Genomic DNA, 27874 nt, shown 5'->3' with positions numbered 1-27874 from the left:
TGAGACTTGGAGAAGCTTTTCCTGAGCCCCAACTCCAAGACAACTGTTCCTGTAAATTCTCTTTGGAACCCATGCTTCTGTGAAGCATAACTCGTGTTTAAACACCAGAATTCCTGCCTGGTGCCCTACCCCCTTCTCTTGATTTGGTTTCTGTGTTCACACTTCCTGTGTACGCAGTGCGCGGCAAACAGCGGTGCTCAGCACTTGTCAAAACAGTAAGGGCCTAACTGTGCTACCCAATCTCCCTCCAGCCTCATAGCGAGGTGTGTGTGGCTCAGGGATCGGACTTTGGCACCTCCTCCAGGCTGGCAGAAGGCTGTGCTCTTCGGATCCTCTATCTCGGGCCTCTTGCCCAGCTGCGTAGCCTGCAAGAACCCACGCCCAGGGAGTGTCACTCCAGTCACACGGGGCCTAGACGCCTCTGGAGAACAGCCCTGTCCGCTCCAGGCCAGGCATCGTGGGGACGTCGGAGCCTCTTCTCACCGCTCGAGGTGAGACTCGCACGTGGGCCTGGGGACCTGCGGAAGAGACGCGGGCTGAGGGGAGCAAACCCGGGCCAGCCCTGGTAGATTCACTCAATTCCCGGGTCTGAACAACTGGACAGCAGAGACGCCCCACGATTGGTCTGTTTGGCGTCGCTTAGCAGCAGCGAATGGGAGCTCACGGTGTGCGCATGAGCACCACATCCTGCCTCCTACAGCCGGGCCGCGGGTAACCTGCACCCCGCCGGCCGCCGGGGTGGGCTGCGGTGGCCGAGGCGGAGGTCGGCCGCGGGGGCGAGGTGAGGTTAGCGGGCCAGGCGGGCGTGGAGAGGTGGGGTCGGGGTCTAGGCCACCGGGCTGCAGCCCGGGCCGGTGGGACTCCGCCGAGGCCCGGCCCCCTGCACGGTGCGTACCGGCTGGGATGCGCTGCCCGCTGTGCCTGCTGCCCGGGGCGGGGCCGGGGCGTGTCTCGGGAGGGCGGGGCGGTGGTTCCCTTTATGTAGACTGAACTCTAGTCCTGTCACTTGCTTCTTTTGAGAGCAAACTTTCCTTAGTCTGCTGGTCTAGCAGAACTTGGCTTCTTCAAGGCCTGGTCACCCCTACACCAACTTTCCTGGACTTGGATAAGCCGGGACAAAGAACCTGCAGAGCAGAGCGGGGGTCAAGCTTGCAAAAAGCCAAATCCAGGGAAGGAACTGAGTTACCTCTGATGAAAGGTGCCGTTACAGTTTGCGGTCTTGTGAAACGGAGCCCCATGTAACTCGAGTTTGGCCTTGAGCTTGGGATCCTCCTGCCTCCACTCCCCGCCCCGCAAGTTCTGGGATCACAGGTGTATGGCCTCCATGCCCAGCTCGGTTGGTGTAGCGGGTGACAAGATCAGAGAAACTAAAGCAACCCTCAGTGCAGAGCCAATGCTAGAGCAACGTGTCTGTAAAAGTCTACACAGAGAGTTTATTCAGGTAAAGAACTTGTCAGGGAAATGAGAACGGGGACAGCTTTGCATAGCCTGACACTGATATACAGGATTCATTCGCACCGCAGCTTTCTCAGGAAGACAGTTGTAGACAGGTCCCTAGAGATGCCTCGTAAATGTTTAGTGGACAACAGAGAGGACATCTTGAGGTCTCATAAAGAATTTCAGATCAAGGCTGGGGTGATGGTGCACATCTTTAATCCCAGCACTCAGGTGGCAGAGATAGAGGCAGTGCATAGCCAGACAAGACAACTGACTTTAGAGTATAATACACTAGGTAAGGAGAGGTGGTTTTATTTTATTTTAGAGAGGGTCTCACTCTGTAGTCCTGGCTGGTATGAAACTTACTGTGTAGGCCATGCTGGCCTGGGTCTGCCTGCCTCTTCTAAATCCTGGGATTAACGGTGTGTGCCTCTGAGCTTTAACTCCAGCAGTTTACTCACCACTTGGTTCTGTTTTAGGCAGGCTGTCCTGCAGCCTAAACTGCCCTTTAACATGCCACTCGCCTGGGGGTGACTTTGAACTCCTGACCTTCCTGCCTCCACCCCACCCCCCAAGTGCTGATATTATGAGCTTAAGCCACCACACTCTGCATTTCAAGGGGCACTTGTAGGGACCCTTCCTCTACCAGCAAGTCTCTGATTAGAGATTGTTTTTGTTTTTAAACATAGTCTCACTATAGCCCAAGTTCTCTGGTGCTGGGATTACAGGTTTGAGACCCACACTGCCTCTGGTTAGGTGTTGGCAGTTCTGCGGTGGAGAGGGCGTCTTTAGAGAGACAATAGCTGAGAACTCGGAGGTTTGGTTTTGAGGTCCACATACTGTGGAAAGAGTATGGAACTGGGAGACTGAAGTCTGCTTCTACCTCCTGATCCTTAGTTTTCCTCACCTGCGAAGTGGGTCCAAGGAAGCTCTGAGCACTTAGTAGCATTATCCATACGAAGGTCTTAGTCCCTCTGCATCCTTGGGAGATTGGGCTCAACCCATTGCATACAGTGGCTTCGTGTTTATAGAAATCTGTGCATATTCCCCGTGTGCCTCGGACAATATCTGCATTAATTAGAACATCTACATAGTGTGCTGTGTGTGTGGTTGCTGCATATTACATTGCTTAGGGAATCGTGGCAAGTCTGTACATACTCAGTACAGAAGCAGTTGTTTTGTTTTGTTTTAAAAATATTTTCCATCTGAGGTCGGCTGCATCTGCAGGTGCAGCACCCACAAATATTGAAGAAGGTAGGTGGAGTTCTTCTCAGCCCTTTGACTAAGATCAAGTACAGAGGGACGCCATGATATTCTTCGTATCCAGCTCAGCTATCTTCTGCTCTCAGCTCTTAGCGATGCCGTAGTTGGTCCCTGTCTCCTTCTGTATCTCATCCACGAGCAGCTTGGAGCCTAGAAGATCCCAAGCTGGAAATCAGGTCTCAAATCTTGTATCAGAGAGTGAATCCATCACGGGCTTACTGTCCCCTTAGCATGCTTTCCTCAGTACTACGCCTGTGAAGGGCGCTGGTACCTGGCTGTACTAAATTCAGCTCCTTTTGCTACGTTAAATTTGTATTTTGCCCCTTGCTTGTATCCTTACGTTGGGGAGATTTGAGTGGAAGATAAAGAGTAAATGTGAGAGGAAAATAAGAATAAAAGAGTGGCTTTGGTATAGCAACAAAGTGTGTGTGTACATCAGGGACAGTCTGTGATGTATGTATGACAGGGCAGGACAGTCTGTGATGTATGTGTGACAGAGCAGGACAGTCTGTGATGTATGTATGACAGAGCAGGACAGTCAGTGATGTGTACAGAGCAGGACAGCCTGTGATGTGTACAGAGCAGGACAGTCTGTGATGTATGTATGACAGAGCAGGACAGTCTGTGATGTGTACAGAGCAGGACAGTCTGTGATGTGTGTATGACAGAGCAGGACAGTCTGTGATGTATGTATGATGGAGCAGGACAGTCTGTGATGTATGTATGACAGGGCAGGACAGTCTGTGATGTATGTATGACAGGGCAGGACAGTCTGTGATGTATGTATGACAGGGCAGGACAGTCTGTGATGTATGTATGACAGGGCAGGACAGTCTGTGATGTGTACAGAGCAGGACAGTCTGTGATGTATGTATGACAGAGCAGGACAGTCTGTGATGTGTACAGAGCAGGACAGTCTGTGATGTGTGTATGACAGAGCAGGACAGTCTGTGATGTATGTATGATGGAGCAGGACAGTCTGTGATGTATGTATGACAGGGCAGGACAGTCTGTGATGTATGTATGACAGGGCAGGACAGTCTGTGATGTATGTATGACAGGGCAGGACAGTCTGTGATGTATGTATGACAGGGCAGGACAGTCTGTGATGTGTACAGAGCAGGACAGTCTGTGATGTGTACAGAGCAGGACAGTCTGTGATGTATGTATGACAGAGCAGGACAGTCTGTGATGTGTACAGAGCAGGACAGTCTGTGATGTGTACAGAGCAGGACAGTCTGTGATGTGTACAGAGCAGGACAGTCTGTGATGTGTACAGAGCAGGACAGTCTGTGATGTGTACAGAGCAGGACAGTCTGTGATGTGTACAGAGCAGGACAGTCTGTGATGTGTACAGAGCAGGACAGTCTGTGATGTATGTATGACAGAGCAGGACAGTCTGTGATGTCTACAGAGCAGGACAGTCTGTGATGTATGTATGACAGAGCAGGACAGTCTGTGATGTCTACAGAGCATGGGTATTGCAAACCTGATAAAGAGAATTAGGAAATGTGGGAAGTGGATTAGGAAATGTATATAAGCTAGACAGTAGTGGCATACACCATTATTCCCAGCACTTGAGAGTCTGAGGCAGGCGGATCTCTGCAAGTTCAAGGCCAGCCTGATCCACAGAATGAGTTCCAATATAGTCTGGGCTGCACATCAAAACCCTGTCTCAGCCGGGCGTGGTGGCATACGCCTTTAATCCCAGCACTTGGGAGGCAGAGGCAGAGGCAGGTGGACTTCTGAGTTCGAGGCCAGCCTGGTCTACAAAGTGAGTACCAGGACAGCCAAGGCTACACAGAGAAACCCTGTCTCAAAAAAAAAAAAAAAAAAACAACCCTGTCTCAATCAAACAAAAAAAACAAAGCAAAAGCAAAAAACCAACCAACCAACAACTAAACAAACAAAAAGCCACCCCAAAACAGTGCCCCAAACAAAGAGTCGCGCCATATAAAAGGTGAACGTGGACGTTTGGTCACCTTCCGTGCTTCTGCTGACACAGAGCAGTGCCACAGAAACCTCTCTCTCTCCAGTTGTTGTGTAGAATCTTCAATGTATCGTTCAGAATTATGGCGGAGACACTGCAGAAGTACATTTCTAGTTTCGGTGAACAGAAATAAGATGACTTCCACTTTCTCCTCAGTCTGCTCAGCAGGGTTCGTTGTTGTTGTTGCTGCTGGTGGTGGTTGTTGTTTTGTTTTGTTTTGTTTTGTTTTTCTGAGACAGTGTTTCTCTGTGTAGTCCTTGGTGTCCTGGAACCCGCTCTGTTCCATCCATCACCACTACCCGGCTAAAATATTTACTTTAAATTTTGTGTGCTCCAGGTGGCCAGGCAGACAGCAAGCACCTTTACTCTGTGTGATGTGTCAGGGCTTTGTTCCAGACCAGCCTTGAACTTGTAGTCCCACCTCCGCCTCGGTGCCAGGATGGCAGGCATCATCTGACCCAGGTTTGCACTCCTGTTTTAAATTGAATGCTAGCAGTCTCTGAGGTAGCTCTGTGTAATGAACCCTGGATCTTGTCATAGTATCTTCCAATTAAAAACGCCGTCTAGGTGAGGAGCAGCCGGGGATAAAAATCTCTCTCGGCTCACAGTCATCAGCACCACAGTTGTGAGCGGAGAGGGCCGTCACGTCGATGATCACATTTACGTACGACTCTTGTAGAAAGAAGCCCACCACGGAGACCTGATGCTAATTTCTTCTTTTCTCCTTTCAGTTTCTGAAATACAGTCACAGGAAAGATGTTACAGAGACATTGCAGAGATATGACAGAGAGAGCTACCATGAGCTCTTCACATTTTACTTATTTATCTGTGGTACTAAGGATTGAATCCAAGGCCTTGTGCATCTAATTCTGACCCGCATCCTAGCTCTTTATTTTTGTGACAGGGTCTTACTGCATAGCTTAGGCTGGTCTTGAGAACATTATGTAGAGGAATTCATACAGTATGCAGCCCCTTTTTTTTACTTTTTCTTGATGATGATGATGGCAGTTCTGAAACTCAAATCTAAAGCCTCACGCCCATGTTATTCAACATTTCCACTAAATTCCCACCCAGGATGTGACCTTTAGATACCAGATTTTCTCAGTCAGCAGAATGCTCTGATTTAATGTATATTATACATATTAAAAAACCCTGTTATATATATATTAATTAAAAACAGGGTTTCTCTGTATAGCCCTGGTTGTTCTGGAGCTCGCTCTGTAGACCAGGCTGGCCTCTAACAGAGATCCACCTGCCTCTGCCTCCCACATGCACCACCACCATGTGACCCTCTTCATTCTTATTTTAGATTTATCTTATCTTTCCTTAAGTGTATATGTGCATGTCTCTGAGTATGTGCACGTGAGAGCAGAACCTGGAAAAGCCAGAAGAGGCTTAGACTACATGGGACTGGAGTTACAGCTGGTTGTGAGCCACTATGTGGGTGCTGGGAATTGAACCTGGGTCTTCTGGAAGAGGGAGGTGGTGGTTTTAACTGCTGAACCATCTCTCCAGCCTCCAGACTGGTTTTTAATGTGAAGGTTTTCTGGTTTTCAAGGCTGCACCACCCCCTGATTCTGAGTAAAGTGAGCAGGTTTTGTTTAGTGGTGGGAGATGTGCCCTCTCCCTATTGACTGCTTTGAGGTGCCAGTTCTTCCAACACTAGGCCTGAGATGTGTCACAGAAGGGATTGAATGTGATCCCACCATTTGCCTTCCTGCTTCCTTTTAGACTCTCTTTGTGATTGTTTTATAGCTGATTCCCAGGGTTTTATCTGCACTTAGTAGGGCCTGGAAACGCCTCCTCTGCACTTTGGAACAGAGCAGCCACAACTCCCTGCTCTCCCCTTTTCTTGTATGAGTCTTGGAGGTAAGGTCTCACTCTGTAGTTCCAGCTGACTTTGAACTCAAGACCCTCCCCTCTCAGCCTCTGAAGAGTAGGGATAGCTGGGCCGTAGTCACACCCTCTTATTAGGGTGTAGGTTGCCCTATGGCAGCTCATGGCCCCAAGCTTACAAACATCAGTCCCCACAAAGAGCAGCCTCCCTTTCTTACAAGCTCTTCTTCCATCCTTGGGACTGTGGTTGTTTGCTCGCTGTGCTGGATGTCCGCACTGGGAGTTTTGTCCAGAGTGCATGGATATTCTACCCCTGAGCTTTAACATCCCACCCCAGCATGCATGTCACTAAAGGAAAATAGTGTGTAAAAGCGTTGTCTCCATTTTTAAACTTGTTCCTCAGCACCTCAGGCAGCTGCGTCTCAGACCCTCAGACACGGGTGACATGTCCAATGTCACCTTTATTCATTCCTCAGAGATAGCTTGAAGGATTTAAAGGTTTCTGTCTTGGCAGCTCTCGTACAGCGGGACAGAGCTGGAGGCAGCTAGAACTTTTAGTTACCTTATTGAGGAAAAGCAGGTTTGGTCAGTAAAAGCCTTGTTGGTGAAGTCTAGGTCTTCTGGGTCCTTCAGATAGCAGCCAGACTGGTTCTTAGGATTACTGTCACCAACCAACCCATTTCCCCCTTGCAGTCTTAGTGGGCAGTTGAATACTGTGGGTGTTCTACGTCAGGGTGTGGGCCTGCCTTAACCCTTCTGCTATAGCTTTGATTCATTGACTTTTTCATTTTTCTTTCCTGTGCTACACTGACCACGTGAGGCCTCGTTAGGAGTTAGTGTTTTGAACCCTAGGGTTGTTCTGTTCTCAAACTGATCTTGTATTCTTCCTCTGTATCAGTTTAAAAACATTTCAAAAATGTTCTTAAAAACCAGTTCGGTCCTGACAGTGGTGGCGCATACCTGTAATCCCAGCACTTGGGAGGCAGAGGCAGGTGGATTTCTGAGTTCGAGGCCAGCCTGATCTACAGAGTGAGTTCCAGGGCAGCTGGGGCTACACAGAGAAACCCTGTCTCAAAAAAAAAAAAACCCAAACAAACAAACAAACAAACAACAACAACAACAACAAAAACCCCACAAAACCAACCAAACAAAAAACCAGTTAAGTTGACCTCTGCTCAGTGTGCTTCGCCCCTGGAATCAGTCTCAGCACTGGCAGTGCAAGGCTCTGAAGCCTACAGTGCCCCCTGGTGGCCACTGGCAGTGCAAGGCTCTGAAGCCTACAGTGCCCTCTGGTGGCCACTGGCAGTGCAAGGCTCTGAAGCCTACAGTGCCCTCTGGTGGCCACTGGCAGTGCAAGGCTCTGAAGCCTACAGTGCCCTCTGGTGGCCACTGGCAGTGCAAGGCTTTGAAGCCTACAGTGCCCTCTGGTGGCCACTGGCAGTGCAAGGCTCTGAAGCCTACAGTGCCCTCTGGTGGCCACTGGCAGTGCAAGGCTATGAAGCCTACAGTGCCCTCTGGTGGCTGGCCTGGCTCTGCAGGTGCTGTTGGGAATTTGAAGCCTGGCTTTTTTTCTTAACAGCTGACTAGTGGAAGTGCTAGACCAGGGGCATTAGAAGAGGTGGCTGTCTGACAGAGGGCAGGAGTCAGTCCAGTCTGGCAAGCCTGGAAGGTTTTGACATGAAGGGGTTGAGATCTTCCTTGCTCTGTGTGTGTGTGTGTGTGTAGGTATGTATGTAGGGGTCTGTTTAAGATTGTGTGTGTAGGAGTGTGTAGGGGTATAGGGTGTGTGTGTAGATATGTGTGTGTATATGTAGGTGTGTATGTGGGAGGTGTAGGTGTGTGTGCATAGGTGTGTGTGTGTAGGTGTGGGGGAGGGTGTGTAGGTGTGTATGTAGAGTTATGTGTAGGAGTGTGTGTAGATGTGTGTGTGTAGGTGTGTGGTGCATAGGTGTGTGTGTGTGTGTGTGTGTAGGTATCTATGTGGGTGTGTAGGTGTATGTGTATATAGGTGTGTGTCTACCTGCCCCTGAGAAGGGCAGACCAGAAGCCAGGAGTGGTGTTGGCGTAAGACTGTCTTCCTGGCCTGTGCCACTAGTGTATCTATGAATCCTGCTAAACAGAGGGCCCATCAGACTTGATCACAAAGAGGGATGTGTAGCATGGAAGAACTAGCCAGAGCTGTTTTGGCCACCAAGGTAACCCTCCGAGGCCAGCCCTTGCTGGGCTGAATCACACACAAATGCGTAGGCCCTGTCCTGTCCAGATGTGCAGTGAAGTCAGCGGGTAGCCCAACCCCTGCCAGCTCTGTGGCCGTGCAAACATGGTTTCCTTCTGTCCTGACAAGTACATGGCCCAGATCTATTTCCTTTTGTTTCTTAATGTGTTCACATAGCATGACCAAATGTTTAATATCGTACCACGGTGTGATTTGCTAACCCACTCCCTTCAGCCATCTGTGAGGGCTCAGCCATCATCTCGAAGACTGACTGGCTTTATATCAGAGAATAGAAATTCCGGAGGATGTGCTCCGTCAGCTCTGCAGCTGCCTTCTGCCTCTCCCTGCCACCACCACTGCCACTACAGCGCCCAGACTCCGGCACAACCCTCCATTTCTTAGTGTGGCAATTGAACTTCTTAGCGCCTTCTTCCCGGGTGTATTAGTCAGAGTTCTCTAGAGTCACAGAACTTATGGATAGTCTCTAGATAGTAAAGGAATTTATTGATGACTTACAGTCGGCAGCCCAATTCCCAACAATGGTTCAGTCGCAGCTGTGAATGGAAGTCCAAGGATCTAGCAGTTACTCAGTCTCACGCAGCAAGCAGGCGAAGGAGCAAGAGCAAAGACTATACTCCCTTCTTCCAATGTCCTTATATTGTCTCCAGCAGAAGGTGTAGCCCAGATTAAAGGTGTGTTCCACCACACCTTTAATCCCAGATGAAAGGCGTAGCCCAGATTAAAGGTGTGTTCCTTAAACTCGGAGATTCAATCTTCTGGAATCCATAGCCACTATGGCTCAAGATCTTCAAACCAAGATCCAGATAAGGATCTCTAAGCCTCCAGATAAGGGTCACTGGTGAGCCTTCCAATTCCGGATTGTAGTTCATTCCAAATATTGTAAAGTTGACAACCAGGAATAGCCACTACACCGGGGTAACCTGACACACACACCCTGCTGTTGGGGCAGGCGCTTCTGGTCCCTATAGGGCCCTCAACTCTGTAACCTGCTGCTGCTGCTATTGCTCCTGAGCCCTGCTGGCCCCACCTCTTTCTCTATCCCTTTGTCCCTCGTCCCAGTTTGCTTCGTTCTGGGAAGGGAAGTGTTCAGTAAAGAGGAGAAGAAATGTTACAGATGAGGGAGGGAAAGCATTGGAGGTGAAGTAGGACAAACTATTTGCATTTCCTGGCCTCACTGACAAAGGTCCTTCCTTTCCTCAGGTGTCCCCATGACTTCTCTCTCGGACCATGTCCATGATCCTTTTTGCCAGCATCGTACGGGTGAGGGATGGACTGCCCCTCTCAGCCTCCACTGACTTTTACTACGCCCAGGAGTTTCTGGAATGCAGGAGGCAGCTCAAGACCTTAGCCCAGAGGCTGGCCCGGCATCCAGGCCGAGGCTGTGCGGAAAGTTGTGACTTCCTTATCTAGTACGTAAACACTTCTTCAGGACCTGAACGTCGACGTGGCGCTGCTAAAGGCAGCTTGGGTAAAGGGGGGTTTGGTCTCGGCAGTCCCAGGCTGCGTACACTTGGGACAGACTAGGGGAGGAATGGTGTCCATCTTCAGAACCCCGTTGGAGCACTGGTCATTCCTCTGCAGTCAGAGAGCACCCACGTGTGTGCACCTTCTCCTGTGGGCACCCTTCAGCTGTTTTATTTTCCACTTAGGTACAGTAGAGGGAAGATGATAGGAAGCTACAGGAAAGTGCCAGTGAGGGAAAAGGAGAGACACAGGCTTTCCCTCAGTCCGCTTAGACTGTAGCTGAGGCTGCCCTTGAACTTCCCATCCTCCTTTAACGAACAGGGGAGTGAAAATGGCTGAGGGTGGGTCTCTCTCAACTCAGAGACTTAAAGTGAGACATAGATTCTTGCGTTAGTACAACAGGGGAGGCCCCACTGTAGGATGGGTGCTGGCGACGCTGCCGCTAGAGGCTGTGGGTGCTTCCTGCCCTAACAACTTTCCTGTGCTTCCAGCGGGCGCACTTGGCTGGGTCAAGCAGGTCAGGCAGGGTCACGTGTTTTCCAGAGAGGAATTGAGGTCAAGCGACTTAGCCCAGGCTCCAGCGAACGTGCAAGTGGTGGAACCAGGATTTGAGGGCAGCCAATTGGTGCCCAGGTGTGCTGCCCATGTTGTTTGGTCCTTTCTTAACGTTGAGACTTGAGGCAAGAAGCCCTCGGGGACAAGGCAGACTTAAACAGCAGAAGGGCTTGTTACAGACTTTACACCTGAGATTTTACATATGCCTTTGTTTACCAAGTCCTTCTTGTTCCCTTCTTATAATTCTTATAAGTGGTGAGAGAAGTTGGGGGTCATTTTAGGCATTCTAGGGCCACTTGGTCTCAGAATCATAAAAGAAATGGAAGGTGTCAGCTATGCTGGGTGGAAGGCTGAAGGGTGCTGGCAGGCAGGGTGGTGGCTGGAGACCTGAGCTGTCACCTGCAGAGCAGACTCCTCTGAGATGCCACTGCCGACACCTCCTCTTCTTCTTCTTCCTCTTTCTCTTCCTCCTCCTCTTCCTCATCTTCCACTTCCTCCTCCTCTTCTTTCTCTTCCTCCTCTTCTTTCTCCTCCTCCTCCTCCTCCTCCTCTTCTTCCTCCCCTTCCTCCTCTTCTTTCTCTTCCTCCTCCTCTTCCACTTCCTCTTCTTTCTCTTCCTCCTCCTCTTCTTCCTCCTTTCTCCTCCTCTTCCTCCTCTTCCTCCTCTTTCTCTTCCTCCTCCTATTCCTCATCTTCCACTTCCTCCTCCTCTTTCTCCTCCGCTTCCTCCTCTTCTTCCTCCCCTTCCTCCTCCTCCTCTTCTTTCTCTTCCTCCTCTTTCTCCTCCTCTTCCTCCTCCTCTTTTTCCTCTTTTTCTCCTCCTCTTCCTCCTCTTTCTCTTCCTCCTCCTCTTCCTCATCTTCCACTTCCTCCTCTTCTTTCTCTTCCTCCTCCTCTTTTTCCTCCTTTTCTCCTCTTCTTCCTCCTCCTCCTCTTCTTATTTCTCTTCCTCCTCCTTCTCCTCCTCCTCTGAGCACCTTCTACACGAGTTCCAAGAAGGTGGTCTGTGCAGGACATCCTTTTCCTGAAAAAAACTCTATGGTATCACAATCAAATCTAAAAAACATGATGGTAAAATGTTCTGCTCTGTTGCTTTTTCTTGTTTTGCTTGTTTTTATGGTGCCAGTGGTGGACTCCAGTGACTTGTGCACAGTAGAAAATGTGTGGTGCACATGCACAAATGTATACATAATGTGTGGTGCACATGCATGCGCACACATGAACACATAAGTGTGTGGTGCACATGCACACACGTGCACATATAAATGTGGGCACACAGGTACACATAAAGGTGGTCACTCGAATGCCATGGCATGCACGGGGAGATCTGGTTTCAACTTTTGGGACCTGCTACTGTCCCCTCACTTTGTGAGATCAGGCATCTCTTGTTTCTACTGCACTGCATATTATGGCCTAGCTCACCTACGGCCTTCTGAGCAATTCTGCCTCTATCTCCCATCTTGCTCCAGGAGCGCTTGGACTGCAGATTCTCGCCACCACATCCTTAATGTGGATTCTGGAGCTGTAACTCGGGTCGTCAGCCTTGGCCGCAAGCTCCACTACTTACTCAGGCATCTTGGCAGCTTTAGTCTTTTCTTGAAAAATAATTAAGTTAGATTTATCTTATGTGTATGAGTGCTTTTCCTGTGTGTATATGTATGCACCAAGTCTATGCCTACAATCCTAGGAGGCTGAGGCAGGAGGGGCATCAGCTAAAGGGCCAGCCTGGACTACATAGAGAGATCCTGACTTTAAAGCAAAGAAAATAAAAAGATAGACAACAGCAAAGAAGACAAGGTGGGGTTGTTTGGCCTGTTTCCTGGCAGCTCAGACGTCTCCTTCTCTTTCAGTTTTTCATCATCGGGGGACGTGGCCTGCATGGCCATCTGCTCGCGCCAGTGCCCGGCAGCCATGGCCTTCTGCTTCTTGGAGGCTCTGTGGTGGGACTTCATAGCTTCCTACGACACCACCTGCGTTGGCCTGGCCTCCCGGCCTTACGCCTTTCTTGAGTTTGGTGTGTATCTGTCTTTCATGCTTCTCTCCCCTCGTGTGGTGTCATGTGCATAGAAGATAAAGTATAGGTTTGGCCTTAACCATCCAGGAAAACCGGGGGAGGTGCGAGCACTCACCATTGATTTCATGGTAATGGGAGTGGGCATGGAACTTTCCACAGTGGCTTTCTGTGTCTTCAGAGCCTATGGAGAGGTGGCAGAAGGGTGAGGCCTGTGTAGGCTATTCACCACAGGCCCTGGAAGTTGGGGTCAGCAAACCACAGCCTGTATAGACCAGATTGTGCTATGTGAACCAGGCCATAGTCTGTATAGACCAGATTGTGCTATGTGAATCAGGCCACAGCCTGTATGGACCAGATTGTGTTATGTGAATCAGGTTTGTGATGCTTTGCCAACCAGGACCTACCAGGAGCCGGAAACGTTTACTCTCTTACACTTGGAGAAAGTTCTGCTGATGGCAGGTCTGGGTTGGAGCCTCTGAGGGAGTGTGAATGAGCCTGGAAGACAGCGAATGCTTCCAGCTTCTGTGGTGATTACAGGCACACACGTTTCTGCAGGAGTTTGTTTATTTGTTGTTTTTCCTCCATTTTGTCAAAGCATCAGGCTGTAACAGTTTGGAAATGAGAACAATGTGGTCCTTCCCTCAAGCAGGTTGACAAAGACTGCTTTGGAAGAAGACATTTTTTGTCCTAAGATCAGCCAGAAGGTTCTCTGTGATCCCAAGTCTACAGAACACAGCCCGGTAGTCATGGGGTGTGTCCAGTTTGGCCAAGAGTGGTTCATTTTGAGCTCTAGGGCAGCATTTCCCAACCTGTGGCTGGCAGCCCTTTGTGGGGAAGGGAGGGGGCTTGAACAATCCTTTTAAAGGGTTCACCTAAGACCATTGGATATAGTAAATATTTGCATTGCAATTCACAACAGTAGTTGTGAATGCTTCTATATTCACTTATTACACTTATGAAGTAGCAACAAGAATAATTTTGTGGTTGGTGGGGGATGGTCACCATAACAGGAGGAACCATATTAAAGGGCGAGAGTTGTTGGGAGAGTTGGGAACACTGCTCTAGGGAGCAAGAGAGGTGGGCAGTGGATGTGTCGTATCTGGGATGGACTAGAACAGGGATCTGGAAGTGTTTGGCACAGTCAGGTGTGAGGCCAGCATTTAGGTCATCTGGCTATGACTGCCAGAGTCTTCACTGTCCCTCAGTGACCTCCGACCTGGGGCTGTCACTTTCAGGAGCAGGAATGCCCAGGTGGGGGGGCTGTGGCAGACCTGGGAGGCTTTTGTGAAGCTGCTGCCCTGGGCCCCTCTTAATCCCTGTCTGGATGGTGCTGGCTGTCTATAAGCAGGCCACAGCTGTGGCTCCCATGGCCCCAGTTGATTTGGGGGGGAAAAGAAGCTGCCTTCATTTGCCCTTCTCTCTGCATGGGCCTTCCTTGCAAAGCAGGAGCTATATCAGACGGGAGACCTTCCCTAGCACCACCATAGCTCCTTGGAGTCAGAGAACAGTGATATTAGAAATGCGTGATTGGGCTCCTGCTTCAAAGTTTGTTAGGCCAGGCGTGGGAGTGGGCATGGTTGTGCACTGGAATCCTAGCAGTTGGGACATCAGGAGTTCAAGGCCATCACTGGCTACATAGCAAGTTTGAGGCCAGCCTGGACTACACGAGTTTTAATTTAAAACAAATCAACAAAATCGTGTTATGATTTGTTGGAGTGGATTAATAGTAATATAACTAAAAGAATCAAAGCCGACACTTCTGTCCTGGTCTGTTTCCTCTCCCTGCGGTAAACACCATGACCAAGGGCCACGTGGGAAGAAGAGGGTTATTTGACTTACAGTCTATATTCGTAGCCAACCATGAAGGGAAGTCAGGGCAGGAACTCAAGGCAGGAACCTGAATGGTACTGAGGCAGACCGTGGAGGGTGCTGCTTACAGGCTTCCTCTGCACGGATTGTTCAGTCTGCTTTCTTAGAAGCCCTGGGCCACCCCTTCAGGGGTGGCACTGAGCCCACTGTGCTTAGCCCTCCACGTCAATCATAATTTAAGAAAATGCCACATTGGTTTGTTTGGTGGCCAGTCTCATAAAAGCATTTCTCAGACATAAACTTCCTTCTTCCCAGGTGGCTCCAGCTCATGTCACATTGTGTAAAGCTCAAACGCATCCAGCACACCTTCCAGATACGCCTTCCCAGCTTGTACAACAGAGTCCCATTTATTCCTGACTCCAAGCTTAGAGACAGCCTGAAGGGGCAGGCCCAGTGCTTCCTGCCAACTCCGGGGTCCCTGAGGGCTGGCGGCTTCTCTGCAGCCACACTTTAATTATTCTTCTTTGGAGAAGTGGATCAGACTAGTGTTAATACGCAGCAGTCACCTGACCTCCGATAACTGACTCTGTTCGGAATCTGACTTACTGGTTGCTTAGCAACGGGCGCTTCGCTTCCCATCTGCACCATTCTGACGATGCTCAACTTGGCCTCTCTCTTTCTGCAGACAGTGTCATTCAGAAAACAAAGTGGCATTTTAACCACATGAGCTCCTCCCAGATGAAGAGTGGCTTAGAAAAGATCCAAGAGGAGCTCGAGTTCCAGCCTCCAGCAGTCCTGTCCCTAGAGGACACAGATGTGGCAAATGGCATGCTGAACGGCCACACCCCAGTGCACTCTGAGCCTGGTAAGTGCCCGGCGTTCTCTGACGGAGACGAGGGGATGCATGTCAAGTAGGCTAGCAAGAATCTGGATGGGCCCCATTTCCAGGCGGTTTGTTGTAAAGGACAAAACCAAATGGAGCCTTACTGTTGTGATTGAGGCTCTCTTTAAGGAAGCAATCGGTGCCATTCTGGAGTTTCCATACTGAACAGCCAGGGAGGTTGTTGAAGGTGAAGTTCACAGGTTTTAGTGTTCTCAGAACTGTGCTATTGGAAGCCATTCATTGGACTCTATGGGGTCTGCTTGACTCACCACATCACTGGAAGCCCTCACCCTCTTCTCCTGTTGGAGGAAGACTGTGGGGAAAGTAGCATCTAAGAATCCTGCAACGGGGGCAGTGACGTGGCTCCGCGTAAAGCGGAGTCGCCAAGCTCGAGCTCCTGGGTTTGATCCCTGGAGACCCCATGGTAGAGGGAGACTTCATCCAGTTGTCCTCTGACCTCTGCAGAAAGGCCAGGGTGCATCTACAGCAAGACCTGTCTACATCGTAACAATCTAATTCTTTAAAACTTCTGTACTAAACTCACGGCTTGAAATGTAAATGGCACACTAAACTTGTGTTTGTGACATATTAAATTGCCTGTGGCAAATGAAAGTGGTTTTTGGCTTAATGCATTTAAACCAGTAAATCCCAAGATTGGCTCGCCTGCCAGTGGGCAAGCTGTCCCAGTTATGTTGGAGGACACTGGGCCTTCGGAAGAGAAGACTGGATTATTGAGTCTTGAGTGAAATTTCTTCCCTGCCTTGAGTAAACGTAGGGACACCTTTGTGATGTATGTTTTTTTTTTTTTTAAACACTTAGACAAGAGGAGGAATCCTGAAAGTGCCAACTAAGCCATTTTACTGTGGTTTCCCTCACCTTACTGTCCCGAGGCTAGAGGCCTCACAGGTAGCATGTTCTGTTCTAACAGGAACTCAAAATGCTCTGTGGGAACTAACACACTAACAGTAGGTGTTAGCTGGTCTGTGGGTCACAGGGCGAGGGCGCGCGTGTGTGTGTGTGTGTGTGTGTGTGTGTGTGTGTGTGTGTGTACACGCTTGTGTTATGTGTTGGGAAATGTGTGTGTGTGTGTGTGTGTGTGTGTGTGTGTGTACACGCTTGTGTTATGTGTTGGGAAATGTCAGGACCAGAAAGGATGCTCGGGAAGGGGCAGGACAGGAGACCGGGCTAGACAGCATCTGTGAACCAGACTCCCTTTCAGTTGTGACCTTTGGGAAGACAGCGAGTCTGTTCCCATTATCAGTCTGGCCATAGCTATAGTCTAGACATTCAAACTGTTATAGATCAAATACCTCCTCTCCCTGGGTATTTTAGAATTTATTCTGCTGTGAATAATTCTGGATGCCCACATGACACTGAACAGTGTCTGTACTGGGAAAAGAGCAGACCAGTTTACAAACTGAAGACTGAGGCAGGTGGCGGGGTGCTTCTAGAGTCTTGACAGTCCCTAAAGCCTGCAGCAGCAGCTGATTCTGTGTTGGGATCTTGTGTCTGGAGGGACGATTCCCGGTGTCACTGACGCTCACGTCTCCTGCTCACAGGTGTCTCTGCACCTCACTCCAGGTACAAGTCACCCCTGGCTAAAATAAAAAGGGGATTAAGTACTGTGCTTGACACAAAAAAGACCTTTTAAAAATTATAATTATAACAATAACTATTATTATTATTACTACTTTATTTTTTCTGGAAGAAGTTTACCTCCGTTTCTGAGATCCGTTCATTTCTCGCTTGCCCTGCTAACTTCCGCCGCTTTGTAAACGTGCGCATTTGTGGTCTGCGTTTAGCATGTGAGCCCGTTAGCAGAGGTCTAGTTAGTGGTCTTGTTCACCTGTCTGTCAGAAACAATTCTCACAAGACACTCTGCTTTCTGTTCCCTGTGAAGCTCCGAACCTCCGGATGAAGCCGGTGACAGCCCTGGGTGTCCTCTCCCTTGTTCTCAACATCATGTGCGCGGCCCTGAACCTCATCCGTGGAGTTCACCTCGCAGAGCATTCTTTACAGGTGACCCTCTTCACAGGGCTTTTTGTTTGTTTTTGGTGGTGTTGGGATTGATCCTAGGACCTTATGAACACTTTGGCCTGGACCTTTTAGCCCGGAGCTACATCCCCAACTCTTTTGACAAGTGACAGGAGCTAATGATGGGAGGCACATTTTTTATCAGATTGTTTTGGTTTTGGTTTTTGTTAAATTGTTCGAGACAGGGTTTCTCTGTGTAGCTGTTCTGGAGTTCACTCTGTAGACCAGGCTAGCTGTTCTGGATCTCACTCTGTAGACCAGGCTGGCCTCATACTCTGTAGACCAGGTTAGCCTCACACTCTGTAGACTAGGCTAACCTCACACTCTGTAGACCAGGCTAGCCTCACACTCTGTAGACCAGACTAGTCTGTGTGTAGCTGTTCTGGAGCTCACTCTGTAGACCAGGCTAGCCTCACACTCTGTAGCCCAGGCTAGCCTCACACTCTTCCACCTGCCTTCACCTCCTCAGTGCTGGGTTCAGAGGCATGTGCCATCACTGTCCAGCACTGGTAGGTTTTATGAATGTTAAAAATTGAAATACGGCAGTTTAGAAATTTAAATCCAAAGCTGGACGTGGAGCTACTCCTCTGCCATCCCAGCACTGGGGGAGGTGGAGGCAGGAGGATTAGAAGTTCAAGCTCATCTTCAGCTACATAAGAGTTCTGGGCCAGTTTAGGGTATCAAATAAAAGATTAAAATAAAAGAATTTCTCTCTGTAATACGTTGAACAAATCTGGAAGGATCCCTTTTGTGACTGTCCTCGGGAGTTCTGGGGTGATGCTAAGATGCAGGCAGCTTTGCTGCAGGAACTCTGGGATGCCTCTGTGCCCTGCGGGCTGCCTCTTGCCCTTAGGAACCAAGGTTGTCTTAGCATCAGGATGCAGGTTGGATTCTGACACTGTCAGGATCTAGGTAAAGATGTTACCACCGTGTATGTCATGTGTGGCAACAGAAGCCTCTTCTCTCTGTCAGAGAGACGCACACCGCCACATCCTGAGCCCCAGTGACCATTTCTTTAGTTGGCCACCGATGGGGAGGGAAGCCACTTTCTATTTCAAGCTTTTAAAAAATATTTCTTTAAAATATATTTAGAAGTATTTCAAATACTTGACAAAGGAATTGAATTATTATTAGCTCAAGCAGGTAGTTGTTGTTTTTAAAGATAGAGCCATAATGTTTTTGTAGATTTTTTTGTCTCATCTTGCTTGTTTTTTTTTTTAATTTTTAAAAATTTTACTGGTCTTTTGCTTGTATATTATGGTTTCTTTGTGTGTATGTGTGTGTGCCTGTGTGTATGTGTGTGCATGTGTGTGCATGTGTGTGTGCATGTGTGTGTGCATGTGTATGCATGTATGTGCATATGTGTATGTGTGTGTATGTGTGTTTGCATGTGTGTGTATGTGTGTGTGCATGTGTGTGTATGTGGGTGTGCATTGTGTACATGTGTGTATATGTGCATGTGTGTATGTGTGTGTATGTGTGTTTGCATATGTGTGTATGTGGGTGTGCATGTGTGTGCATGTGTATGCCTGTGTGTATGTGTGTGTGCATGTGTGTGTATGTATGTGCATGTGTGTATGTGTGTGCATGTGTGTATGTGTGTGTGCATGTGTGTGTATGTATGTGCATGTGTGTATGTGTGTATGTGTATTTATGTGTGTGCACGTGTGTATGTGGGTGTGCATGTGTGTTTGCATGTGTGTGTGCATGTGTGTGTATGTGTGTGCGCGCATGTGTGTGTGCATGTGTGTGTATGTGTGTGTGCATGTGTGTGTATGTATGTATGTGCATGTGTGTATGTGTGTGTGTGTGTGTGTTTGCATGTGTGTGTATGTGAGTGTGCATGTGTTTATGTGTTTACTGTGCTTTTTGTTTTTTTTTTTATTCTTCCTCCTTTTTTTCTGCATGTTTGTTTTTTTAAAGAGGAAGAAAGTATGGATTTGATTGGGTGGAGAGGTAGGAGGATGTGTGAGAGGGAAACTGTGGTTAGAGTATATTAGAGTATGAACTTTCAGTGTAAAAAGAAAAGATAAGAGTCGCGGTGCTCACAGCAGTGTTCTGTGTTGACTACAGAGTAAGGGGTGGTGGCTGTGGGATTTGAACCGAGGACGCTGAGGTAGACCGGCTCCTTTGAAGAGCAGGATCAGGCCTGCTAGGAGAGTGGTAGTGGTGATGACTGTTGGACTGGTTACCACATCTCATCTTTGACCGGTGTGTGGTGGGGTCAGGCCCTTGCCAGCTGCTTGTTGTAGAACCGGTGCCTGGCTGGCAAGGTGGTTAAGATAGACCCTGCCTTGAGGTTCTCACGGCACAGGGCAGAGACAGCACCGAGGAGGAGGCAGGGCCCAGGGTGGGTGCAAAAAGAAGCTTCACATTAACAGATGAGAAGAGATAGGAACTCATTCTGTGAGGATGCACCATGGAGGCTGGGACAGGAGTGTACAAGGTCCGTCTACTCATTGAAAACGGTCACATGCCAATGCTGGCTCTGCCTAGGCACCACCGTCCTGTCAGTCACACCAGAGAGATGAGGGCAGCAAACCTGGTCCCACAGCGGTTCCTTTCAACCTTTCTTCTGTGCCCCGATCTATCCAGGTTGCCCAAGAGGAAGTTGGAAACATCCTGGCTTTCTTTATTCCTTCTGTGGCCTGCATCGTCCAGGTGGGTGCAGTCACTGACTAGGGGGCTTTTCAAGACTGCAGGCTGGTGCCTGAGGGAACTGTGACAGACACTCAGTGTGGCTGAGACTCAGGAGAAACCACAGCAGAAACCCATGGCTTCCCCCCACAGCAGGAACGCATGGCTTTCCATGCTAGTTTACTCAGCTATCATGGTCCCCAAGGAGGATCTCACAGGGAGGCCACTCAGTCCTGGGAGGGTCTCCCTACCTGGTCTGCTCGCAACTGCATCTCTCTCTTCCTTGCATCCACAATCTGGACACCTGCCTGTGTGTCTCTAACGCCTCTCTTCCTGTGACACCTGTTACATTTTCTCTTGAATCTCTTGCTCATCCAGTGACTAGCAGCAGCTGGTCCTGGCTTTGCTGCAGCAAACTCAGTTAATAAGCAAATGCATGCAGGTGTCAGTTAATAAATGCATGCAGGTGTCAGTAAGTGAATGCATGCAGCTGTCAGTTAATAAGAGAATGCATGCAGGTGTCAGTTAATAAGTAAATGCATGCAGCTGTCAGTAAGTAAATGCATGCAGCTGTCAGTTAATAAGTGAATGCATGCAGCTGTCAGTACGTGAATGCACGCAGCTGCCTGTGCCTGACATGACTTGAGGCTGCTGCTCTCTGATTGGATGTGCTGTGGTCTCATTGCAGTGTTATCTGTACCTGTTCTACAGTCCAGCCCGGACGCTGAAGGTGCTGCTGATGCTGGCCTCCATCTGCCTGGGCAATGCGTACCTGCACGGGCTGAGGAACACCTGGCAAATCCTCTTCCACGTAGGAGTGGCTTTTCTGTCTTCATATCAGATCCTGACCAGACAGCTGCAGGAGAGGCAATCTGACTATGGAGTGTGATGAGGGCATCCTGCAGTAGATGGCGCCTTTGACTTTCCCCCCTCTGGAAGGCCAGTCTGTGTCCACTCCTGCTTCTCAGCTTCACCTCAACCCTCCATCCTTGACGCTCCCAAGGTCACAGATTCTGGCAGGTGCATCGGAGGGCCCGGGCTGCTGGTTGCCAGTCCTGGTCTGTATGGAACGTTTGTGCAGAGCTGCCAGCCGAGCTAGGACAGGGCGGCTGGAGCAGGAGCTTGCTCAGAGAGCATCTGTGATGGTCAGAGTGGCGGTATCGTGTCCTCCTAAATCTAATGATAACTGCAGACCACTAGATTCCACAATGGTAGACTTAGTAACTGGCAGGGTGTCTGTGAGGAAACTCTTCAATGTTGGCGTCAGTTTGCGGGTTCAGTGTAATTCAGTTTTCCTTACGGTGTCAGCACAGGGTAAATTAAAGCTTGAGAGTACGGTTCACAAACACAAGCTAGGTAAATTTTGTTTATGTTTTTGATAACTTGGGTTCGATAAACTTTTGGAATATTTAAATATATTTTGGATATAAATTGAAGCTCATTCAGAATGAAGCAAACTTAGGCTGAGAAAATGCTAAGGAAATCCGAGTTTATTTAAATTACAGAGACCTTTTATGGTGGTGGGGCTTTATGGATACCAGTGTGGTTTATATTTATTTGCAGAGCCTATCTGAATTATGTACGTATGGATTAATAACCAGTATCACTGGATCATAAGCACATAGGCACAAGCAGATGCGGGGGCTTCAGGGTCCTCTTAGAGGGGCCGAGTGGAGAGAGAAAGGCCAGGGTTTCAGAGATCCTTAGCAGAAATGGGGGAGGCTGCTGTTCTCTGCCTTTGTTGTGGCAGCTGGGTGCTCGCCACTGTAGCATTGCTGGAGATGTGGCCCTGTGCACCTCCTCCTAGAGAGACTTCCCAAGTTAATTACTGCCCCAAACCTCTCTTGAGCACCTAATTAGAGCACGGGGCCTCATTTTATGGACAGGTATTAAGTAGGTGTTAACACTCAAAAGCTTTGTGTAACTGGCACTTCTCTGTAAAGCTGCTACGGCTTGCTTCTGGGTAAGAGCCCCCGTATCTCCAGTGTGGGTATCTGGTGGTACTCAAGAAACCATGTTGGGGTTCACCCCTCTAGCTTGTTCTTGGAATATACCCAAAATTTCATGGGTTGACTCATGAGGCTCCACAAGTGATAAACCCTGTTTTGGTAGTTTTAAAAGGAGAATCCTGTTAAAATTGTTGGCTGTTACTGGTACCCTATGTTAATCAGCCACCAGGTGTCATTTCAGGAACGAGGCTATGTGACTCAAGAACTGGATTGAAAAAGTATCTCCATTTTAATTTTCTTTCCTTATAAGAGAATTTTCTATTTTTAATCAAATCTTTATTGTCTGGGTATGAATGTCGTATTGGCAGCTTCCTCGGACGTGAACTTCAGCCTCACGTCAATGTTGATCTCACGTACGTTCGTGTCTACTGTACAGGCAAATGCTCACTCTTCCTGACACAGAATTTTGAAGTGGGAAAGAGGAAAGCAGAAGAGGAAGAAAATTCTTTTAATTCAAAGCACACATTCAAAAAAAAATTTTTTTTAAGTAATTAAAAAAAAAAAGTCAGCCTAAAACTGTATTGTTTTCCTCCTGATCCTGTGTGGTTCTCTGTTGCTCTAGATCTGGACACCGCACACACTCTAGGGTCTGAGCCTGTGGTTGTTACTGACACTTTACACTTCGTAAATGCTAGTGGGAGTGTTACCTGTGCTTGGTGACACGGCTCGGGACTTATCATCCAGACAGGGTTCCATACTGATTCTTACAAGTGGAAGGAAAAGGCGTCCTGAAGGGAAACGATGCACCGACTGACAGAGTCCAGCCTAGAGAAGCCTCACCTCCCTGGAGGAGGGCAGGGAAGACAGACGCCCCAGAGACAGACACCCTGGGGCTTCAGGTACGGTGGGTGGTTCAGGATTAGGTATTTGTAGCCCAGTGGGATTCTTGATGCCAGGACAATCTGGTTCCAAGGCAGGCGTGTTTCTTTGCCTGTCGCTGGCTGCTCTTCCGGAGGATGCTGCTTGCCCAGCAGCTCACAGGAACCGGTGCAGACAGCCTAAACGGAAGGTGCTTTCCTGTTCGGTGCCACCTGTCTGCTGTTAGCCGGTGAGCGGGCTTAGGCAGAAGGCTTTTGGGTTGGGTTGCTTTTTACTCAGCCAGCCTCACCTTGACCGGAACTCTACCTGGCACTCCCCTTTTGGAGTGGAGGCAGCTGGGCCATCTGAGGTCGACTTCCCCCTCAGTCCCAGATGCTGCACAGACCCCACCGGAGTAGTAGGGTTGTGGTTCTTGCTATCCGTGAACCCTGTCGACGTGCGTGTGGGCCTCTTCCTTTCTTTTCTAGTCACCATGTGCTCCACCTCCCCTACCTGTTTCCGCCCACCTCCTACATTCCTGCCTCCAGATGGAGATGCAGGCTAGAGTCTGTGGAGAGACAGAAGCCTCCCATCAGTGATGGAGAGGGAGGCAGCTTTGGAATCCCATCCTCTGCCCCACCTTGGCTCAGTACTCAGGGGAAGCAGCGCTTTGGTCGTCAGCACTGCTTGGGGTCAAGGGCCATAGCCAGCAGGCCGAAGCAGGTGGCTATCTGGAGCATAGGAGTTGGCCTGAGGTGGGGAAGAGAAGTGGCTGTCCGTCTGTAGGTGCCCTGGGTGTGTGGAGGGCTGCATGCCTCACTCTCATTCAGTCCTTTACTGTGCTGCTTCCCGAGGGAGCCGCCTGTAACAGCAACACTTCCAGCTCTCTACTGTGTGTTTGACAGGGATGACATGTGTCTGAGGCTGTACATGGCCAGGGGTACTGTCAGCTGTGTCCAGCAAACACTTGGCTAAACTGTTGCTTGCATCTGACTGTCTCTCCCAGGTCGGGGGGGCCACTCTGCCTGTGTGCCGTAAGAGCCCAGAATGGTGGAGAAAGAGAAACCAGGGTGCCCTTGAGAGATGAGGTGGGGGAAAGGAACACACAGGTCAGCCAACCCAGTGGACTGGAGGTCAGCTTGGTTCTTCCACTCAGGCCTGGGTTACAGTAGAAGTCCCTGCCTGCGCTCCTCAGTGCCCTTAGTGAGGATTGTGGGTGGTCACAGAGGGGACTGTTGTACATGTACAGGAAGAAAGGGTTACAAGGCCTCTGGGTGTGTGCAGCAGGCAGCAGGCTGCACTAGTGTTCGAGCATCGACACAGTGGCATTTCATGTGGCTGCAGTACGTAAGGCCCCATGCCTTCATCCCAGAAAGGAAACGGCCCCTTTCATTCCCGGGGCTGCCTCGTGGTTTCTGTGCAAGGAGCCCCTGATACAGTCAGCACCAGCAGACCTGCTTCAGGATCCAAGAAAGCTGGCTTTGTAGGCTGTCTTCAGTCTCAACAAGGAAAGGCCCTATGCCCCACCACGCCTGGCTAACAGAATGGGGCTATCACTCCTCCTCCTCCTCCTCCTCCTCCTCCTCTTCCTCCTCCTCCTCCTCCTCTTCCTCCTCTTCTTCCTCTTCCTCCTCCTCTTCTTCCTCCTCCTCCTCCTCTTCTTCTTCTTCTTCCTCTTCTTCCTCCTCTTTTTCCTCCTTTTCCTCCTCCTCCTTTTCCTCCTTTTCCTCCTCCTCCTTTTCCCCTTTTCCTTTTCCTCCTTTTCCTCCTCCTCCTCTTCCCCCTTTTCCTCTTCTTCCTCTCTCTTCTTCCTCCTCCTCCTCCTCTTCCTCCTCCTCCTCCTCTTCCTCCTCCTCCTCTTCCTCCTCTTCTTCCTCTTCTTCTTCCTCCTCTTCTTCCTCCTCCTCTTCCTCCTCTTCCTCCTCCTCTTCCTCTTCCTCCTCCTCCTCTTCCTTTTGTTTTCTTTTGTTTTGTTTTTCAATACAGGGTTTCTCCAGCCTTGGCTGTCCTGAAACTTGCTCTGTAGATCAGGCTGGCCTTGAACTCACAGAGGTCCACCTGCCTCTGCCTCCCAAGTGCTGAGATTAAAGTGGTGTGCCACCACCACCTGGCTGGCACTGTCACTCTTGCATTGCTGGGGAGATAGATGGCAGCAGGACAGCTGTGGACAGGGGCTTGGTGTTCACATCTGGGAATAGTGGGCTAGGGAAATGTCTGCACACCTGAGGGCAAGGGCAGGAGTGTGGCCCTCAGATGCCTTTTATCTTAAGGTAAAATGAAACCCGTTCTTTCTTTAACCTTTGAGCTGTGTTTGCTGCGTCTATGTGCCCTTGATCCTTACAGATCCTTTGATTGATTCAGGAATGTTATGAGTTCTTTGTATAACTCAGCCTTGGGATTTGATTTGACTTAATGGGCTTTTCTAGTAAGAACATAAAAACTGAGACTAGTTTCAAATCCAGTCACCCCCTGAGTCGCCCTCAGTATGTGCTGCCCATGTGACGAGCTACTTTTCCATTGACAACAAAGATCTATTGTGAGTCCACGATGGGCACATTCTAACTTTCACATGCTCAAACTGAAATGTATGTCAACGTGCGGATTTCATACAGCTCTTTATATACTGTGTATATTAAAACTAAAATGACATGAGGTGGCTTAAGTGTGTGGAGAATAAATCTAAAGTGTTTACTAATGTGTGTGTTTGTGTGTGTATATGTGTGAGCGGCCTGAATCAGGGTCTGTTTTTCTTGTAGGTCTGAGGTGGTCTGTGGGAGAGGTTTTGTGGGGATATGACATCCTCATCTGAACAGATCTGAGGACTCAGACTTTAAGACACGCCCTTAACCAGAAGGGCAGGGGCAAGGCTGTTCTATAGGCTGGGCAGCCTGCAGGCTCTGTGTCTGGCACCTCCTGTGTGCCCGAAAGGCACCTTAGAGTTCTGTACTAGAGACGAAGGTTTCATTTCCACAGGCCAGCTATATTAAAGAATGGCCACCAGGAGGCGCAGCAGCTGGCCACATCACCTAGTCCCACCCCAGGGCTGCTGCCCTCCTCAGAGGCTGCTTTGAAACAGCTGACAGAATTCCCAGGAACAGTGAGAAGTCCACACAACCTCTTTGGACCAGCCTCCTAAGCCTTGCCGGAGGGAGGGAAGGGAGAGGGCGTGGGGTGGTGGCAGTGGTGGTCCCGGCATCTCTCCTTTGGCTGTCCAGAGTCCCAGCCATTGCAGGAGGACAAGGTCACTTTTCCAATACGAATTTGAGTTGCTGGGTTGGGATTTGAGGGTAAACAAGTCCTGTTGCTCAGGAGAAGAAGCAGAGGCCTGGCTTAGAATGCCAGTCAGAAAGCAGCTCAGAGCCCTGTCCCCTGTCCTGGAAGAGGGACTGTCCCATCTGATAGCATCACTCATCACCACAGTCTTGGGCCATGAAGATGCCTCTGCTGTGCCAGGAAGAGTTAGGACTGAGGAGTCTCTGCCTTTTCCTCGAGTCCTTGTGGGAGGCCTGATGACAGCTGCCGAGCACCCTCACTCTGGGCCAGCAGATGGAAAGACTAAGAAGGGCCTGGCAGAGGCTCTGTGAACCAGCTCTCAGATGGAGGAGTCTGCTGAATGCCAAGGAGAAGCCCCTCAGACTTGAGGGGGGGGTTCTTTACCTAAAGTCACAGGCACAACCCTTAAAAAGATGGATGGGCGGGTTTGGGGCTGGAGAGGTGGCTCAGCAGTTAAGGGCACTGGCTGTTCTTTCAGAGGACCTAGATTTGGTTTCCAGCAGTTGCACAGCAGTCCACAAATATCTATAACACCAGTTACAGGGCATTTGAGGCCTTCTGGCCTCTGCAGGCACCAGGCACTGATACACACACGTGGGAAGCCCCCATTAATTAAAAAAAAAAAGTTAAAAGTTTTAAAAAGATCGACAAGTTTGATTACAGGAGATCCTGGGAAAGGGAAAGGAACTGGAACGTGCGGTCAGAAGTGGAAGCAGCAAGGACTGGCGCTTGAGTGGATCGGCAAGAAACCGCAGTCACAATTAAAACCCCAAGAAAAAGCAAACGACAGACTAGGCGGCCATCCAGGCATGGGTGCACGTTAAAACAGCAGGGGGTCACCGCCATTCACCTGTGAACTTTGCAAAACCGTAGGCTGAGTGGTAGGGTTGTGGTGTGGCTGAGGTGGTAGAATGACTGGCATGCCAGAAGCCCTCAGTTCAGTCCCTAACACCACACACGCCAGGTATGTGGCTCAAGACTGTGCTCCCAGCACTCAGGAAGAGGAGGCAGGAGCATCAGAAGTCGTTCTCGGTACTACTTAGGGGTTCAAGGCCAGCCTGGGCTACATGAGACCCTGTGTCAATAAAACAATGAAAAGAGTGTCCATGGCTGCTTCTGGGTCCAAAGAGGCATCAAAGCAGAGGCCAGGGGTGGGAGTGGTAAGGGTGTGTTTCTAGGGACAATGAGGGATGGGGAAAGTGGGGAGTAGAAAGTAGGACATCTCAAAGGGAGAAAAGCAGCAGTGGGCACCAGTCAGCCCCCCCATCGCTGAAGCGTCCTCCCCAGATCCGGGCCGACTGAGGTAGTTTTCTGGCTGAGACTTTCCCACAGGAGGCTGAAAGGCGTCACGAGGACACGAACAGCTGTAGGGGGACAGAGGTGTCCCAAAGCCAGCTCTCCCTCCCACCCCAGAAATAGCTTGAGCACAGAGTGTGAGTCTGAGGAAGTGAAGGCAGGGTGGTGGGGCTTGGTGAAGTGGACCAGGACCACCATGGCCCTGGGGGCTTGTTCCAGGCACATTTTCCAAGGCCCCAGGGATCAGTGTAAGGGCCAGAGGCAAGGAACGTGGGGACAGTCAGAGTGAACTTTCTCACGGGACCGTCCAGCAGGCTTCACAAAGGACAGAAGCTCACTG

General features: G+C 49.6%; 1 protein-coding gene across 9 annotated transcripts; it reads left to right on the top strand.

Moving 5' to 3' along the window:
- Nucleotides 1-156: 156 nt before the first annotated feature.
- On the top strand, nt 157-25660 carry Sec22c (SEC22 homolog C, vesicle trafficking protein). 9 transcript variants are annotated; one of them, XM_006512042.4, is made up of 8 exons: nt 157-491; nt 5028-5152; nt 9963-10171; nt 12632-12795; nt 15290-15469; nt 17388-17506; nt 20117-20182; nt 20847-24064. In XM_006512042.4, the coding sequence occupies exons 3-8, from the start codon at nt 9990-9992 to the stop codon at nt 21045-21047; spliced, it is 912 nt and encodes a 303-aa protein (XP_006512105.1). In that variant the 5' UTR covers nt 157-491; nt 5028-5152; nt 9963-9989; the 3' UTR covers nt 21048-24064. The 9 variants fall into 9 exon arrangements, 8 of the variants coding, with proteins under 8 accessions (XP_006512105.1, XP_006512106.1, XP_030100092.1 ...); XM_030244232.1 differs by lacking the exon at nt 157-491 and adding an exon at nt 587-781 and having other exon boundaries at nt 20870-24064; NM_178677.4 differs by lacking the exon at nt 157-491 and adding an exon at nt 676-781 and having other exon boundaries at nt 20847-25660.
- The last annotated feature ends 2214 nt before the right edge of the window (nt 25661-27874 follow it).

This window comes from Mus musculus, chromosome 9, assembly GCF_000001635.26.
Source record: "Mus musculus strain C57BL/6J chromosome 9, GRCm38.p6 C57BL/6J".
In the NCBI taxonomy this organism is placed as follows: Eukaryota; Metazoa; Chordata; class Mammalia; order Rodentia; family Muridae; genus Mus; species Mus musculus.
The sequence above is the reverse complement of the archived record's forward strand: the minus strand, read 5'-3'. Positions and strand labels throughout refer to the sequence as shown.

What these genes read in the sequence shown, in the direction of transcription:
- Sec22c (NM_001164562.1), top strand. Translation starts at nt 9,990, where the DNA reads ATGTCCATGATCCTTTTTGCCAGCATCGTACGGGTGAGGGATGGACTG. An exon ending in AGTTGTGACTTCCTTATCTA is followed by an intron (nt 10,172 to 12,631) that starts GTACGTAAACAC and finishes CTTCTCTTTCAG; the next exon opens with TTTTTCATCATCGGGGGACG. An exon ending in TTACGCCTTTCTTGAGTTTG is followed by an intron (nt 12,796 to 15,289) that starts GTGTGTATCTGT and finishes CTCTTTCTGCAG; the next exon opens with ACAGTGTCATTCAGAAAACA.